This window comes from Cylas formicarius, unplaced genomic scaffold (assembly GCF_029955315.1).
Source record: "Cylas formicarius isolate icCylForm1 unplaced genomic scaffold, icCylForm1.1 PGA_scaffold_3__17_contigs__length_32017465, whole genome shotgun sequence".
Taxonomy (NCBI): domain Eukaryota; kingdom Metazoa; phylum Arthropoda; class Insecta; order Coleoptera; family Brentidae; genus Cylas; species Cylas formicarius.
Genome location: NW_026844326.1, coordinates 25,825,368 through 25,842,758, shown reverse-complemented (window position 1 = coordinate 25,842,758; position 17,391 = coordinate 25,825,368). Strand labels below are relative to the sequence as shown.

General features: G+C 38.7%; 3 protein-coding genes across 7 annotated transcripts in view; 2 read left to right on the top strand and 1 right to left on the bottom strand.

Moving 5' to 3' along the window:
* LOC132699258 (ankyrin repeat and fibronectin type-III domain-containing protein 1) overlaps positions 1 to 2,567 on the top strand; it is a 107,313-nt gene extending 104,746 nt beyond the window's left edge. For all 4 annotated transcript variants that reach the window (XM_060665889.1, XM_060665887.1, XM_060665888.1 and 1 more), the window contains one exon: positions 3 to 2,567. In XM_060665889.1, coding sequence (XP_060521872.1) covers positions 3 to 1,454 — 1,452 coding nt within the window. In that variant the 3' untranslated portion in view covers positions 1,455 to 2,567. The remainder of the gene's footprint in view (positions 1 to 2) is intronic.
* A 2,158-nt stretch (positions 2,568 to 4,725) lies between these two features.
* LOC132700092 (uncharacterized) lies at positions 4,726 to 14,227 on the top strand. The gene is made up of 13 exons (XM_060667213.1): positions 4,726 to 4,843; positions 4,892 to 5,132; positions 5,186 to 5,599; positions 5,659 to 6,247; positions 7,027 to 7,216; positions 7,266 to 7,538; positions 11,788 to 11,973; positions 12,028 to 12,215; positions 12,278 to 12,430; positions 12,485 to 12,550; positions 13,070 to 13,223; positions 13,279 to 13,437; positions 14,114 to 14,227. Exons 1-13 carry the CDS (start codon positions 4,775 to 4,777, stop codon positions 14,225 to 14,227), a joined length of 2,796 nt encoding a protein of 931 aa, XP_060523196.1. The 5' UTR covers positions 4,726 to 4,774.
* A 225-nt stretch (positions 14,228 to 14,452) lies between these two features.
* Positions 14,453 to 16,580, bottom strand: LOC132699214 (mitochondrial glycine transporter A-like). 2 transcript variants are annotated; one of them, XM_060665805.1, is made up of 5 exons: positions 16,371 to 16,580; positions 15,749 to 15,867; positions 15,600 to 15,690; positions 15,370 to 15,542; positions 14,453 to 15,307 (listed from the first exon to the last, which is right to left on the bottom strand). In XM_060665805.1, exons 1-5 carry the CDS (start codon positions 16,458 to 16,460, stop codon positions 14,845 to 14,847), a joined length of 936 nt encoding a protein of 311 aa, XP_060521788.1. In that variant the 5' UTR covers positions 16,461 to 16,580; the 3' UTR covers positions 14,453 to 14,844. The 2 variants fall into 2 exon arrangements, with proteins under 2 accessions (XP_060521788.1, XP_060521789.1); XM_060665806.1 differs by lacking the exon at positions 16,371 to 16,580 and adding an exon at positions 15,929 to 16,349.
* Positions 16,581 to 17,391: the final 811 nt, after the last annotated feature.

The window sequence follows — 17,391 nt, the reverse complement described above, 5'->3', positions numbered from 1 at the left end:
AGGTGTTTGAGATGATACACCTGAACACATATCAGCCGAGCATCGTTAGGAAATACTCCAAGCTCAGCTGCCTGCTGGAGCTCGACGCCGCGACCGCCAGTCACCTGCACCGGGAGGCCTTTTCCAACAGCGAAGTCGCCGTCGCCAGGGAACGTTTGGCTAAGCTCCAGGACCTGCAGTCGCGACTCAACTCGGTGTGGAAGAGCGTTCGCTGGTTAATGGACGTCATCTCGTTCGCCAGAGACAGGTACATGAGCGGCATCTGCATGCGGTACATTCTAGAAAAGGAAATAGGCGTATGTACCAGCCCGAAGAGGAGCCTTCTTCAACTACCGTCGAGGGATACCAAAGTGATGAAAAGTACCCCGGGTAGGGGCTCGTGGCCCGGTCCCGGGGGTTCGAACAACATAACCAACGGTTCCAACCTAATGAGTGAGTTCAGCAAGAGCGAGCAGCAGCTTAACATTAACGGCACCACGTCCAACTACTTGTCAGCCTGCAGCAATTCTCAATCGAGGAAAAACAGCGACAGCTACAGCAGCGATTACTTTTCGCAACTTCCCCCGTCCCGCAGCGAGGACATGCTCTTCTCATTGCCTACATCTTCGCCGCAGAGGTGTCGGGCGAGTACCATGTCCAGCGCGTCAGCGACCACGAGTCCGTTGCTGAGCGTCCGACCTCTGTACGGAGGGAGCTTGATCAGCGTAAACACCATCAACACCGACAGTATGCACAGTCTGAGTTCCGACAGTGATCAAGCTCACCCTCTGAGTGCTTCGACGCCGAACAAGAACAAGAACAGGCCTAAAATTGTTCCTAGCAGAAGCATGACGAACGTCAAACAGAATATCCTCGACGTGAGCTCTAGATCTGACAGAAGTAGGCCGAGGTACCTGAGCGTCGAACCTCGAGCGCAACCATCGAATTTAGAATCGAGCCTCTCTAAAAGCCTGACCAACATTAAGACTGTATCAGACATCGACCTAGGCAGTTCTAACTACCTAAAGCCCCTAGACGCGTTAAGGAGACCAGAAGTCAACCCGGACATCTTCAAAGTTCCTTACAAGGACCCTACCGCGGAACAGTCCTCCTCCAAGGAACAAAGCGGTATTCTGCAGGTGTTCGCCGCTTACGAAACGGGCTTGGCGAGCGGCACCAGCCTCAAACTTCACGTGACGCCCAGAACGACGGCCCGGGAGGTCGTCGATTTGGTAGTGAAACAGCTCAACATGGCCGTCGTGCTCAAAGGCAAAGACGGACCGATTTACAATGCCGACAAACTGAAGAACTTTTGTCTGGTTGCCGTCATAGGCGCTAGAGAGAGGTGCTTGCGAGACGACTTTAAGCCGTTGCAGCTGCAGAATCCTTGGAAGAAAGGTAGACTGTACGTGAGGCAAAAGCAAGACGTTTTAGCCGCGTTGGAACATAGCAGTAAGCATAGCGCTATAATTTGAGCAGCCGAATGTTAAGGTACAAGATTAGAGTTGCCACGATGATGGGCAAGACAAAGAGTAACTCAGATCGAACGAGCGGCGGAGCCAAGTGAGCGAGTCCGGTTGAGTGCCAATGAAAAAGCATTAGGCTCCTCCCATGCGATGCGTACGTTGCTCCCATTCGCTGGAAACAATCATAGGTGATTTGTTCTTTGTTCTGGTAGACGCCGCCCAGTCAACGTGGTAACAATTAACGAGAATTTAGTCAAATTGAATTGGTGCTAGAAAATTATTTACACTTGTCTTATGATTATATAATTAGTTAGGGAAAATCTGTTGCCTATACATTTAGACTCCCCTCCCCAAAGCCCCGCAAAGAGAAACCTATAGTGTTTGTTGTATTGATTGATAGAGTTTAAGAAAAATGTATAGCCAACATTACACTAGGCGTCCCTTGGGCCACGTGTCGCAAACATGGCGTTAGGGAATTTGATGCTGTGATGATATATATATTATCGTTTTTAATGTAAACTAGGAAATAAACAAACAAAATATTAGGACCACATTTTCTGAATTTAACGTCAAATTAAATGTCTTAGGGTTAATTCAGGTCAACGCAATGGTATCAAAATGTTTTGCGTCGTTAGGTTTTTTTGTAATGGCGGCAGGATCGTTCGGGGCGTAGGAACTTTACAGGTTAGAGTCGAATTGCGAAGAAAAATGGGACATTTTATTCAAGAAATCTCTTTATATTTTTTATTTTTATTTATAGTTTTCGCAATTTGTTAGCGAAAATTTGTTTTAGCTAGATCTTTTATTGACGTTTTACTTCCTCAGTTCCGATAAAACACAAGGCATTAAAATGAAGGGTTTTTTTTACTTTCAGTTATTTTTTTATGTTTTGTTAATTAGTAAATGTGGATCTTTTTTTTTTCATTGGTGTCGACAACTTGTACTGACTATACTCAGCTCCGAACGACCCTTATAATTGTTAAACGAAAAATATTGGTTAAAGCTTTAAACAAATACATATATATATATATTTAGAAGAGACGTATCCAGCCACATTTTCGAGCTTATATGTAAAAATGTATATGTATATATATATATATATATATATATATATATATATATATATATATATATATATATATATATATATATATATATATATATATATATATATATATATATATATATATATATATATATATATATATATATATATATATATATATATATATATATATATATATATATATATATATATATATATATATATATATATATATATATATATATATATATATATACAGTTAAAAGGAAAATAATTTTCAAAAAAGACAGGGCAAGGCGGCAAAGCATCAGGCGTTTATTTAAAAAAAATAAGAACTAAAAGTTCAGATTTTCACGAAATTTTAATAATTTCGTGAAAATCTGAATTTTTATTTCCAATTAATTTTGATAAATGAATTTTCATCAAGTAAAAGCCACCTCAGTTCAATTTTAGGCGTTTATTTCCGATAAATTCAGTTTCCTTACTACGTACATTTACTTACTCCATAGACTAAGTATAGACCACAGATAAAACTAATAAAAAAATGAGTAATCACCAGCGCCACCATGAGTTACAGGACTAAGGTCATTCATTAAGTGGTGGTAAATTTGAATAAGAACAGTTATCTTAAAATTATTTATTTTAAAATTAAACAAAATGCAAATACAACGTAAACGAAAATAACACCGTTAAACTATATCTTTATATCTACGAATGGTTTATAAATCACAAAACCCCCAGCGAAACTCCTATTATGTGTTGTATTCTTTATAAATAGTAGCAAATAAATATAAGAGGTACAATTTTCAATCATTATTGTTAATAATTACAGGAGAAGTAATTCTGTAATACAAATCATTTTAGCATTTTACTAAATTATACAATAACCTCACTTTCAATTTTCTTTCCTTTTGGAGTCTGATCAAAAAATACTCAACGTTCTATAATATCTTATTGCAACTATCCCAGCTGGTACAGATAAAAACGCAATTTGTTCAAATTTGAAATATATGAACTGTGTTACAGGGGTAGGTAAATGTACTTCCGTTATACATCACCCCTTTTTATTTATTTTTTCTAATGGTATAAACTTAAACTAACACCACTTATGGAAGGGCTTACCGCTGCTGATTTACTTATCTACAAATGTCTGGCATGACATTCAGTTCTTACCGCATATTCCAATTTTTTTTTGCTTAATTAAATTCGTATTTGGGATAGCTACATGGTGTTAATAACTTTTCAAATGATACTATTAGTCTATGCTCAATCGAATATCGATTGTGTGCGCCTATTTCTTTGCTCTTGTCGTCGGGCCCGTTAGACTAGAAAATTAACGAAAACCAAATTCCTAGTGAAATGCTTCTCGCTGTAAGAGATACATTATTCTGATGTTAGGGATTCATATCAATATGTGCGTGTTCAATTTATCGAAAACAAAAAAAAAAAGGTATTTTCTAGTAGTTATTTTGCGAGTACAAAAGAGAGACCACTATATTTTGCTCCGTTTTTAAATGTGCAAGCGTCGACCTTTCGAGTCGGGCACTTTTTGTCGGCACGCCACTGGCGAAGGTGCAAAGCGAACGTGTATATACCGTATGGTATCGCAGAGACGGCTCGTATTTTTCCAGTGCATCGTATGCATGTTGTTGTGCACACTATGTCTTGAGGATTAGGTATATAATATTGTAACGAAAAAATGGACTGTATTATAGGATGTAAAGTATATGTACAATAAAATATGACAAAACTACTTCGGCTTTTCTATGACTTCAATTTCCAGTTGCGGAACGCGAAAAATAGGTTTCGATAACAAATATATACAAAATTGAATTATCAGAGGTGGACTAAGAAATGTTTTAGAAACTCGCGCAGAATTTAAAATGAGCCTAAAGTTATATAAGTTATAAAGTAAAAGGAAAAAGTGAGATAAAAAAAAGTGGAAAGTACATGGTAGTTGAATATCGATAGTAGTAGTTTAGGACCACACCAAGTGAATACCAAAGAATCTCATTTGAACCCTACAACTTTTGTATAACATTTTTTGTAAAATTGGAAATAAAAGTGCTGGGGGAAGTGTTTTGGTTGCTGGGTTTTAAAAATTAATATTTTACTAGTCGCTCGCAAATTATGGCAAAGGATTATTTTTAAATTAATTACAATTCACCAAACTTTGCAAATAAAAAAAAATAAAACAATTAAATGCTTTTTAACGGGTGAGTGATACGTCAACGTCAAAGAGATAGCGTTCAACGCACATTTGGACTACAAATTTTAATACAAAATGACCGCCAAGGGCACCACGGTCATTTCGCTGCCTCAGATGGTGGACCTGGCACTCAACTCGCCCGAGGTAAGTATCCGCTTCTTTTCATCGACCAATTCTACAGTCTACGGTTAGGTGGGTGTGGTAAACTTCACAGTCTTGCACTCCTTACTCCACGTCATAGTGAACCAGCTGGATTTGGGAGACTGCAATGTCGAATTCAGAGGCAGCGACAGCGAAAGGCTTCAGAATTACATTTCCACAGCCAAACCCGGCCCCGTCATAACCTTGACAGAGTATACGATCGGACCCGACGGCAAGGGTAGACGAAAGCGAAGAGGTAGTAAGAAAAAGGAAGGCAAAAGGACCAGCATAGGTAAACTCGTATGGCTGCCAAACTTAGACTCGAGTGCATTCTTCATTTCGCAGCAACGGACGACAACCAGAAAGAGAAAGAGATAACGATAATCCGAAAAGATGAGAGTCTTATGGAAGACGTCGCTTCTTCGGATTCGTTTCAGACCATAGTCGTAGTAGAGCCTGCGTCGAAAGACAAAATAGCCGACCCTCCAAAGTTTACGATAGCCCTCACGAGGGAACACTTGTGCAAGCTGCAGGCGGACATCAAAACCCTGCAACAGCAGGTCCAAGAACTGATCGAATTGCCTGCTAATATCGGGCTTATCGAGGCACTGAGGGCAGATTCGGCGGATAAAGCGTCTCCTGTACTCGACATGTTCCAAATCCTCAATCTGGCAAAGAGACTGGACGCTATGGAGGTTGCGATGAGCAAAATGGCCAGCATGATCGAATATCTAGCTCGGGAGCAAGATGGCGCGCAACGTATCTAATCGATGCTCGACCTCATTTGTGCGATAATAATTAACATGGGGATATTACAGGGGTGGAATTCAAACCTATTGAGACAATCCTGCCAGCTCCGGTGACGTTGAAGGAACCTAGTTCCATCCGGCAACAACGCTCAACAGATGTAGCGGCTATAGCCGCGACCCCTCAACAGTCTTTGATTATGCCGTCGTCAGGCTCCGACTACGTCGGACGAATTGCCAGTTTGGAGAACAGGGTAACAACTTTGGAGCGAACCGTGAGGGCTCTGCAACTAGGCACGACGTCCACCAACCCAAAGGTAGCAAATAAAAAAAGCGTGAACCTTCCTGCTGCCACTGAAAGCGGCAGCGGCAAGAGTGGCGATAAACCTAATACCCAGAGAGATGAAGTCGGAGAGAAACAAACAACGTTGCCTAATCCAGAGAAGAATGTTCAAAAAGGAGAGGAGTCTAGTAAAGGCGAGAATCCACGCGGAAACCCCAAAGAGAACGCGGAGAACCCGAAAAAAGAGGAACCAGCGGTTGCCGAGTCTCCCCAAACGACCAACCCCAAAGAAAACACGGGTAATCCAAAAGAAGAGAAACCGGCAGCTTCTGAGTATCCCCAAGGGAGCAACCAAAATAAACATGACGAATTGGAAAGGTATAATAAACATTACTACTACTATTACTAATATGTATTTCATTAATGTAAAGAGCTGGTCCACAGTCTATTGTAAAATTTGTTTACTATGGGCAACATGTTTTACAAATGTGTACTACGAAAACCATATAGCTAAAAGATAATATAGTAGACTTACTACGGTAAAAATTAATGCGCCACAGGTCACTATGATATTTTCGTAGAGAAGATGTGGATCTTTTGCGCATGCGTCACCCCCCAACTGTCTAAGTTGCTCCATAAATAGCGGAATTACATTTTGAGGTACACTTAAATTTTCAATCATTTTCAATTCAGGTTAAACCTATGAGTTTATGCAAACTAACGCTTTGCGTCGATTTATAAGAAAAAAAATCGGAAAAAATAGCGTTCATGGAGAAATTGATTCGTATACAGAACAAAAATGCAACATTAATTACAGAATTATACTGACACCTCGTTTTTGAACTGAAAATTTAATAGAATTTCAATATATTTTGAGAAAATGCCCAAATAGCACAAGGACGTCCGTAAAACGTCCTCAGGATATCTAAAAAATGCCGCATCCAAACATCGACGATCTGTCAGCGGCCATGTTGTTTGTTGAAAGGCGCAAGGTCTTACTGGTCCAACATCAAAATTTGCTACTTGAGCTGCCATTGGTTAAAAACGAAATTTTAAATCTAGCGCATGCGCACGCTGAATGGACCTTCTTAAAAAAAAATTACGTAGTTGCTTCATGTCAGCATAGGCAGTAGCTATATGGCGAAAATAAATTATAGCACACAGTTGGTCGGAGTAACATCAAACGAAGCCCACGAAATCCTGCGAAACGAAATAAACGAGTTGCGGGAATTGTGCGCGGACAGGGACACCGTTGCGTTCGTGATCCAGGAAATTAACGAATTGAAAGACGCGCTCTTGCACGGTAAAGGCCTCGAGACCGTCCCACCCGAGATTTTGGTTACCCAGGTACACTTTGAAAGGTTTATTTTGAGCAAACATTTCTGTTCCCTTCGAGATTGATTTAAGAATGAACGAGCTGAGCAATCGAGTCAACGTTCTGGAAGGCGCGCGCGGTCAGCAACTGGACAACGTGCGCCATCTTGTGGCCGACGTGGACGAATTACGTAAAAAAATAACCGAGCTGTCGGAGCTCGCTGCGAAAGATCATAGCGACAAAATTGCCGACCTCGACGTTCGGATCGGAAGGCTTCAGGACGACTTGGCCACGGTGTCCGACGCAGCGCAAAAGATGATAGTCGAACGGGAAAGTCAGCAGGATACGTATGACGTAAACCCCAATATATATATATATATATATATATATATATATATATATATATATATATATATATATATATATATATATATATATATATATATATATATATATATAGAGCCGCCCATGGATCTTACTTCTTCGCATATCTATTCCCAGCGTTCACTTTTACTTGTTCCAACTAGTGTTTTTGCTTCTTTATTTAGTTCGGCATATATTTCTCTATCTTCATCCCTTTTAGTCAGTGGTGATATGCCTTCTTGTTGGGTTGTTTTGCTTTTTCCTTTTGCGGCCCAAGGCTTATTCTGCTGCATCGTGTATATATCTTTTTATGTCGTTGTACAGTTCTCTCGCTGTCTGTTCCTTTCGTACTCGTTGTAGTTTGTTAGCTAACCTTAGTTTGTATAAAAATTGTGTAGATTCGTCTCGAAAACTTTATATCTTCGTTCGACTTGTGTGTTATTATATTTTTCTTCATCCTCTCTTTTTATGTTGATTTTTCTTCTGTAATTTAGTCCTGTTGATGAGCCGCATTCCAAACCCCGATATACCATTACGTCCAGGTTATTTAATCTAGATTTTTGTTTCATAATTACTTAATCAATTATTGTGGATGTTTTTATGAGGAAAGAAGCCATTCATAATCTTCAAAGACATTCTCCAGCAAAGGTCAATTAAGCGTTGTCCATTGAAATTAGTTACTTGTTCACCATATCTACCAAGTATTGTATCGCCTTCTTTGCTACCTGTACGTGCATTTAGATTACCCATAATAACTATTTCATTACCTTCCTGCGGGAATGATAATATAATGTCCATTTATTTGTAATTCTAAATTTAGTATTTGTTCATCAATTTCTTCCCATGCCTTGATATTTTTCTTGAGTTTCTTGTGTACTACGATAGATACTCCTCTTTTAGCTCTAGTATGTTTTTCCACTCCACTGTCGAAGTGAATATAATCTCCTACTATTTCGTTTCTTTTACCCTTTTTCTTTGTTTCTGTTAAGGTACAGGCATCCATGCCTTTCCTTTGTGTTTCTTGGAAGACTTCTGTGTATTTAGTTCTTAGACCTTCTATGTACCGAATGGTAATGTCATTTTTCTTTGCAAATTTTCGTCGTCTTTTAATCCTGTCTTAGTTCCGAGGCAAGTAGTCGAAATTTTTGGCTACAGTTTTTTTTTCCGGGGATAGGGAGCTGGCCTATCGCCCCAACCCTCCTCCTTTATCCGGGCTTGGGACCGGCAGTGACTACTGATGAGGTACTCAGTTCACCCACCAGCAGTCCCAGGCGGAGTTTAAGTTAAGCTCATTTATAATATTTCTAAATTGCTTTCTTGAACCTTCATTGAGGACGTGTTTACGTAAAACTAAAAGATAGCATGATATTTATTTTATACATGCCGTCGCAAGCTGTTTATTTTATATCTGTTGATGTATATAATTCAACCATTTCAGTTCCCACGCGAGCATTTTTGCATTTTAAATATTATTCATTTTTATAACTGTTGGGTAAAGTTCGGTGTATTTTTTCGGTGTAAATTTCGAAAAAAAAAATGTTTTAAATGCCCAAGAAATTTTGACAAAATAAAATTGAAAATGAACTGTAAAATAGTGACGATGAATTTTATATTGACGCTCCTGAAAATGATAGATTGGATAGCGATAATATTAGTGACTCTAGTAGTGGTAGTGTTATTATAGCAGCAGTGAAGAAAACGAGAATATAACACAACCTGGTAATTTTGGTCCATGGCAGGACGTCACATGCTACGTTGAGGTGCCAGGTGCTTCTGGGGATAAAATGGTAGGACCACAAATTCCATAGATAAACTAAATAATAATAAAAATAGTGGGACAAACAAATATCTACGCTAGGCATAAAATAGCACAGAAGAGGTTATCAAAACGTAGGTAGATACTACAGTAGAAGAATTTACCGCATTTATTGGGATTATCCTAAATATGGGTACGATAATCTTATCTAATTTCCAAGAGTATTGGTCACAACATTCTAACTCCAAAATACCTTTTTTGGTAGCATATTTAGAAGAGAACGATTTTTAGAAATTTTTTGGGTGCTCCGCTTGCATGAAAACCATTTCCCTTAGGGCTCAAACTCAGAAAGTCAGTTACTATTTAGATTATTTGGACAAGCAATTAAAAGAACATTTGGGTCCATCAAGAGAGATATCGGTAGACGAATGTGTTGTTGGATTTAAGGGTAAAATTAGTAATCTTGCCGTACTAAGGAAGCTTGACATCGGAAGATTTAGTGCGATCTGATTTACCTGTAAGTACAAGGATAGTGTTACATCTGTGTCAAAAATTATTGGACAATAACCCAGGATGAAGAGGACATCATTTTTATACCGATAGATACAATACGAGCTTCCCACTTGCAGAAGAATTGTTAAAACTAAATGTTCATTTGACAGGTACTATTCAAATCAACAGCAAATTTATACCTGATTCTATCATATATATCATACTGTTTCATTAGGAAGTCTTTAAAATGGTGGCGAAAATTATTTTTCTGGGGACTCGAAATGTCTAGTGTCAATGCATATTTATTATATAAAATTTCGCAACGGGGACAAACCAATGACACATCTAAAGTTTGTTCTTTTCGGCAGAGGTCCAAAATTTCTGGCAGATCATGATCTGTAGATACCCAAGAGCGGCTAAATGGTAAATTACATATTTTACGCCAAAATGATGGAAAGAAAAAAGACTGTGCGGTATATTCTAACCGTAAAGTACAAGGCAGCAGGCGGGAAACTAGGTATGGTCTGTTCATAGATATAAAAAAGTTACCAATTGCTTTTGAATGGGATTATCCAAGGGTGGTCACTAACATACATTGCAACAAGATTATTACGTAAAGTTTCGGAATTTAAATTCAGGTAAAATTGTGGTCCGTAATAGAAAATAATTTTATACCTACCTGTGTTTAATATTATTTGGTTTGGTATACTACTTAGTTTAAGTTTATTAGTAACAATGTTAATTTGACTCTCATTGAACGTGGTACCAGCAAACAAGCATCTTTAGAAGAAACGGCCACATTGACGAAAATTCCAATATCAACTGTATGAAAAATTGTGAACAATCCTATTTCAGCGAGGAAGAAAAGAAGCGATGCTGACATTTTCTCGAGTGTAGATGAAAGTGATCAAGATATAATACGGCGTAAAATTTACCAGTTATACTAGGAACAAAGCGTGCCTACATTAGATATCTTAATTAGGAGGCTTGAAAAAGATGAGACTGGTGTTAAATGTGGCAGAACTACCTTATGGAAGTGTATTCAATACATCGGTTTTAGATTTTAAAAAAATGACAAAAGGCAAGTTTTAAAGCAATCTTTTAGAATTCGGAAATGGCGACTGGAATATCTAGAAAAAATTAGGATTTATAGAGAACAACAAAGACCAATTATTTACTTGGATGAAACCTGGTTCCACACTTATGATATATTGGAAAAAGGTTGGGTTGGCTCAACTAATAAGTGTAAAACAAACGCGCCATCAAAAAGAGGTGCTCTAAAGATGGTTGGATTCCAAATGGACTTTCTCTGCTGATTTATTTGAAAGATTTATTTGAAAGATGTTAACTCCAATATCCTCAAACTTATAGAAACTTATAGAAACATATAGAAAAAGCAGAACAATCGTATATCCATATTGCAAATAATATAGAAAAAATAATAATTAGAACACGCGATGATAGCGGTAGTGATACTGATATATTATGTGAATAATTTTAAGTAATTTAAATAGTTAATAAGAATAATTTGTAATTTTATTTTAGATTTCAACATAAATACATACATAAATAAATATTGTTTCGTATCTTTCCTAACAAAACCTCAAATAATTAAATTCTAAGCAAATTACGGGCCTGTTCAGCCATATTTTATTCTTACAGCTTGCCCGGGTCTTTCCTTAATTCGTCTCAGTTAGTCACTTTCTTATATCTATGAACAGACTTTATATTTGTGACACTTGCGCCCATAAGCCTTGACTACACATTGGTGACTGCTTCGAACGGTACCATACACTACATTATAAGATGTAATTTTTTTATATTGCGTATGAATTAATTTAATAATAAAAAATCCCATAGTTTTTATAAAGTGATTTTTTTTAATTAAAAAAAAATCCAATATTAAAAGATCAGTAGACAGATAAGTAGATAAAATAATAGTCCGAGTACAGTGTACTAGCGAAAGTGCAAAGGGTTAAAATCGCGTTGCAGATGATGCGGGAGCAGATCGAGCTGCTGAAAACGGTGAAGGCGGACCGCGAAGACCTCGAGGACGCGTTGGCCGATAAAGCAGACGCCTGTCAGATCAACAGGAAAGTGTCGCACGAGCAATTCGACGCCGCATGGAACGAATTGTCTCAGGCGCTCGAGGACAACATCGAGAAACTTCGCAGACAGGTAACGTCGCGGACCGTATATACGTTCTGTGGTCTGAGTACGTGTGCCATGTAGGAGGAAATATGGACACAGTCGTTGAACGAGGTGCAGCTAGAAATCGGCAATAAACTCGACAAAGTGGACCTGGTTCCGCTTAAAGATTTCATTAACGATAAACTGAAAGCGGTGCAGGAGAAAGTGAAGAAAATGTCTTCGATGAAGCGTGAGCACGAGGCTGCCGGTGCGAAGAGCAAATATCTGAGGCAAATAATATGGGTGGCGAGGAATCACGGATCACTAATGAACACGGTCGGTAACGTTTCAGGAACGTCAATTGTATATCGTGCGACGCAGACGTGGTGATGCGCAAACAGACCGACGTCACCATGTTCCCTAGGCCCTATTCGATGCCTCCGTCGAAAAACGCTGGGCCTTATTTGGCGTACGAACTGGATCAGTTGCGCAAGCAGCAGAAAACGTAAACTTTAGAGGTGATTCGCGAATGCGAAATTTGAATGCGCGATAATTTCAGGTTGCCCATCGGAAAGAATGTAAATATGTTTGAACGCGCGATCCTGTCTGCGAAAAATACTCACCTGTGCGTGATGATTCGGTTTTAAATTGTGAAGTTAGAATGTGTCTGTAATTTGTGTAATAATTTGCCTGCTTTTTGCGTTACATTTTTGTGGTCTGTGATTAATTTTAAAAACTTAAGAACTGTACACCCTTGCTTCGAGTTTAATTTTTTTTTTTTTTTGGATTTGTCTCTGAAAAATTTACTACAACCTTGGTTTGCTTATTGCCTCAACTTAGTCAAGGCCAACCGAGACTATTTAACAAAAGAGCAAGTTGAAGCAATAAGCAAAAGAAGGTTTTAGTGCATTTTTCAGAGACCTATCCAACAAAAAAAAATTATCAAAATCGAACCATAAACGAAGATTTTATAAGGGTGCACAGTTCTCAAGTGGGACAGACTGTCTACTACATCAATCATAATCATTTACAATATAATGAAAAGCATCTAATATTATATGGCAAAAAAGACGTTCATTACGAAGACATTCTAACCTCATAAGATGCAACGGTATTCAATTTTTTTATTATATTTCCTGTAAAGAAGCGCCGACCATATTTGTAACCGATACTGTGGAGGAAGCCACACCATTACAACTCCTGAGCAGAGGGTAATGCGCACAGGGCACTTTCTGGAGCAGTGGGGCCCGGAAATCGCGCCGGTCAAGGACACGTTGATTCGCGGCACTGACGGCCACGTATACGCGATTGCCGAGGGTGGGATTACTTACGGGCTTGAGTTTGTGGTTGCAGTTGTACAAGAGTAGAGACGACGAAGCGTTGAGGGCGGTAGCTGCCGAAAAGGGACCGGCGGTCGCGTTGGAAGAGCCGTCGAGCGTCGTGGTGGATAAATATAGACCCGCTAAAGAAAAAACGCAGGGCAATGGAAAAAATGGAAGACCGAAGACTAGCGTATAAAATGTTTTAAATAAAAAAAATCTGTAGTATTTATGTTAAATTATATTGAAAAAAAAAACAATAAAACGAAGTTTAAAATAAATATTTATTAGACAACAAATTGGCCCTCGATATATGCATATAAAAATCACAAATGTATAACAATATATCAACCGAATACAATATTGTTTGCCGATTACCCCTTAATATTAGCCTTATTAACGAAGTAAATCTCTGTATAGACAATTAAATATTTTGAAGCAGTACAGAAAAGCGGTTTACCACACCCAATTTCACGGATTTGAAACATCAATACCACAGTAAAAATGAAACTACCATTCGCAACAAACCATCACCTAACGGTATACCGTGGCCGTTCCGACCAATACGGTGTTCCCTTACTTGAACACTTGAAAGTTTCGCGCATATTTGTGAGGTAAGAGCTTCGAAACCCGATTACCCGCACTGTGCTGTTGTGCTACTTCAACCCCAAGACTTTAGAAGCCTTTTAATACACGGTCCATGCCATCGCAGCCATGAGGGTGTGGCGCATCATTCTCGGTAGCATGCCGTTGAAAAACCCCCGTTACCGTAATTGTTATATACGTAAATGGTCACAGACCACAACCGGGGAACACTGGCGCTATTATCGTGGGCGGGGGGACTTAGGGGCTTGAGTTTGTGTTTGCAGTTGTACAACGGTAGAGACGACGACGCGCTGACCGTAGTAGCGGCGAAAGAGCCGTCGAGCGTGGTGGTGGATAAATATAGACCCAGGAAAAAAAAGCGCAGAACAATAGATTAAATGGAAGACCGAGGACTAGCGTATAAAATGCTGTCATAAAAAAAATTGTTTAGTATTCTAAATTATATTTTGAAACTCAATAAAACGAGGTTTAAAATAAATATTTATTAGACAACAAATTTGCCCACGATATAACATATGTATATAAAAATCACATTATATATATATATATATATATATATATATATATATATATATATATATATATATATATATATATATATATATATATATATATATATATATATAACAATATATCACAACCGAATACTGTATGACGCCATACAATATCGTTTGCCGATTACCCCTTAATATTAGCCTTATTAACGAAGTAAATCTCTGTATAGACCATTAAATATTTTGAAGCAGCATAGCAAAGCGGTTTACCACACCGAATCCACGGATTTGAAATATCAATACCACAGCAAAATTGTAGCAACCATTTGCAACTAACCATCACTTAACGGTATACCGTGCACCGTTACCGACCAAAACGGAACACTGTGGTTCCCTTCCTAAAACACTCGAATAGCGAAATTTTCGCGGACGCAGACGCGATTACTGAAATTTGTAAGGTAAGAGCTTCCAAACCCGATTACCCGCCCCGTGCTGCTGTGCTACTTCAACCCCAGGGCTTTAGAAGCCTGTTCATACACGGTCCATGCCATCGCAGCCATGAGGGTGCGGCGCAGCATTCTCGGTACCATGCCTTTGAAATAACCCCTGATACCATAATTGTTGTGCACGTAAATGGTGACGGACCACAACCCGGAGAACTTGTGCGGATAGAGTTGCATTTTGGTTTTCAATACGTCAGCCGGCTGGGTAACAATGGATGACATCACACCGGCTACGATTCCACAGGAAAAATGAGCTGGCGACGAGTAAGCAGAATTGAGTATCTCATCAGGAACTAGGAGCTTGGTTTGAGTGTAGAACATGAGGTAGAGGCCAGAAAATGGAGCATCTCTCACTAAAGTTGGCACCAGACCACAGGTCATTCCTTTCAGGCCTTCGGTGTGATAAATCTGCCTCAACGCAGAGATGACACCGTCGTATTGGTATACACCACTCTCAAACCTGCAAAAAATCGCACTTCTATACTAAAAATGTTGCCGAATACTAAAAAGTACAGTATTTACCTAGTTTTGACTACTGTTATTGGTATGAGAATGGCTCCACTCATGCACCGAGCTAGGAAGCCAGTAGTTACTGACTCTAAGGCAGTTGGAGTTCGACCTTGGAAATAATTGGTCTTTATGTAGTCCAGTGTGCAAAAATACAGTCCCACCCCGGGTACAGTGCGTGTGATAGACTGCAAGCAAACAAAAACGCTGTACTGGTTGTAATTAACATCGACAACCCTACTCACAGGTGTCATTCCCCTCCACAGGCCGCGAAAGTGCTCCTGTTGAAGTATATTGTGAAATATGCCGAGCATACTAACACTCCCATGGCGTCCGCTATAAAAAAAGTAATTTAGAGCTGCCCGAAAGCTGTTTCACAGGCAGACCAACTTACTTTACTATGGCGGTCGGGGTGTTCTGAAGACGGGTCTTCACTAGATCAAGAGGCTGGAACAGGACTGTGGAAAATGTTCCAGAAAATGAACCTGCTAAAAAGGCTTTCACTACGGGATACTGCAATACAAATGAAACATTATGTAGACCGCCTGTTCACCTCTGGTTAGGAATAACTAACACTACTAACGATATCCATGGTAAAATAAAATAAAACGAAAACTTTTCTATCCTCCCGATGGGACGAAACTTAGTTCGTATCGGAATAGTCGGAATAGTAAATAGGATTCACACGAAATTTATTTGAAACGCTCATTCTCTCGACGCTGAGAAACGGAACCATTTATATCAATTTACAAAACGTAAAGAAAAAACAACTGAAGAAATATTGCCCAATACGTAATGATAGAACGCGGGAAAACTACCCGAAAATATCGCAAGCAGCGTTACTTTAGTTTTGTAGAGACGCACTAATAACGTTCCTGTTGATATGGGGGTCTTTATATAGAAACCATACACCAAGGCAACGAATGATAACGCTAATGGTCTGTTTGGCAGCCCGACGACGTTTATCCGAATCTTGTTTAACTGACCCTTCGACCTTCGTTATCTGTTCTACTTACGTCGGCTAAAAATTCGTTTTTCTCTCGGGTCAAGTTTTGACCCCCCACGAATTGGTCTACATCTTGCGTTCCGTCTAAAGAAAATTGCATTTCACGTTGAATTTACGACTGTGTCAAAAATTTGCATTGTTATTAAATGATTTTATTCAGATAAGAATATTGCGTTTATTTTATTTTGCTGTCATTTCGGTGATGACATAACCTGTGCGAAGTTCCATAGTCTGCGCTTTTATCTGCTGGTCCGTGATATAACATCGATGGTAATTATGTCCTAACCATTACGCCCGAATGTTTTTTGGACGAAAGAAACCGCGTAATCCAAATAATGAGAAACATACGCCAGCATTCGGATTATTCAGCCCATAGGGGGTCCGATAACGAGGCTGGGAGATCAAGTTCAAACCAATAATAAGTTAATAATAAAATTTGTTATCGTCTCGGAAAATAGCGATCAACAGATTTATTCCCGGGCTTAATAATATATTATGCTGTTGCCTGATTCTAATATCATTTGTGTAAACAATTCTAATCAAAAATGTCAGTCTTGGAATTTTTCCATTTAATCTTGCTTTAAAAGAATAAAATGAGTGGTGATAAATCTATAGCTACTAATATATATGAATAATTAATTAACAAGAAGTAATACAATTTTACCTGCAGAAAATCCATAACAAATGTTTTATCCTGTTCAATTTGAATAAATAAAAGTATATTTGGGTAAAGATTCGATACGTTCAAGCAAAACCTTTTAGTTATTTAAGTCAAGGATGGAGAATATCGGATTCTGAAATAATTGTTTTATTATGTTCGCTGGGGGTACTGATGGGGTCACGATCGGGATCACAGATTTTGTTCAAAATATTCAGTATCGCGGCTCTGATACCAACGTCAATGTGTTAACCATATGTTGCCATGGGAAAAGTTGCGAAAATATGTTTATAGCGTATATCGCGAGTGTTTAATAGAAAAATGTGCATTTACTAGATAATATATTTGCGCTGCTATATTATACAGGACGTTT

Bases quoted from the DNA above. Each gene is read 5' to 3' on its own strand.
- LOC132700092 (XM_060667213.1), top strand. From the start codon at position 4,775: ATGACCGCCAAGGGCACCACGGTCATTTCGCTGCCTCAGATGGTGGAC. The intron at 11,974-12,027 runs GTAACGTCGCGG...TGTGCCATGTAG, and splicing joins TCGAGAAACTTCGCAGACAG to GAGGAAATATGGACACAGTC. The intron at 12,551-13,069 runs GTGCGTGATGAT...TTTCCTGTAAAG, and splicing joins TCTGCGAAAAATACTCACCT to AAGCGCCGACCATATTTGTA.
- LOC132699214 (XM_060665805.1), bottom strand. From the start codon at position 16,460: ATGCAATTTTCTTTAGACGGAACGCAAGATGTAGACCAATTCGTGGGG. The intron at 15,691-15,748 runs GTAAGTTGGTCT...CTTTTTTTATAG, and splicing joins ACCCCGACCGCCATAGTAAA to CGGACGCCATGGGAGTGTTA. The intron at 15,308-15,369 runs GTAAATACTGTA...GATTTTTTGCAG, and splicing joins ATAACAGTAGTCAAAACTAG to GTTTGAGAGTGGTGTATACC.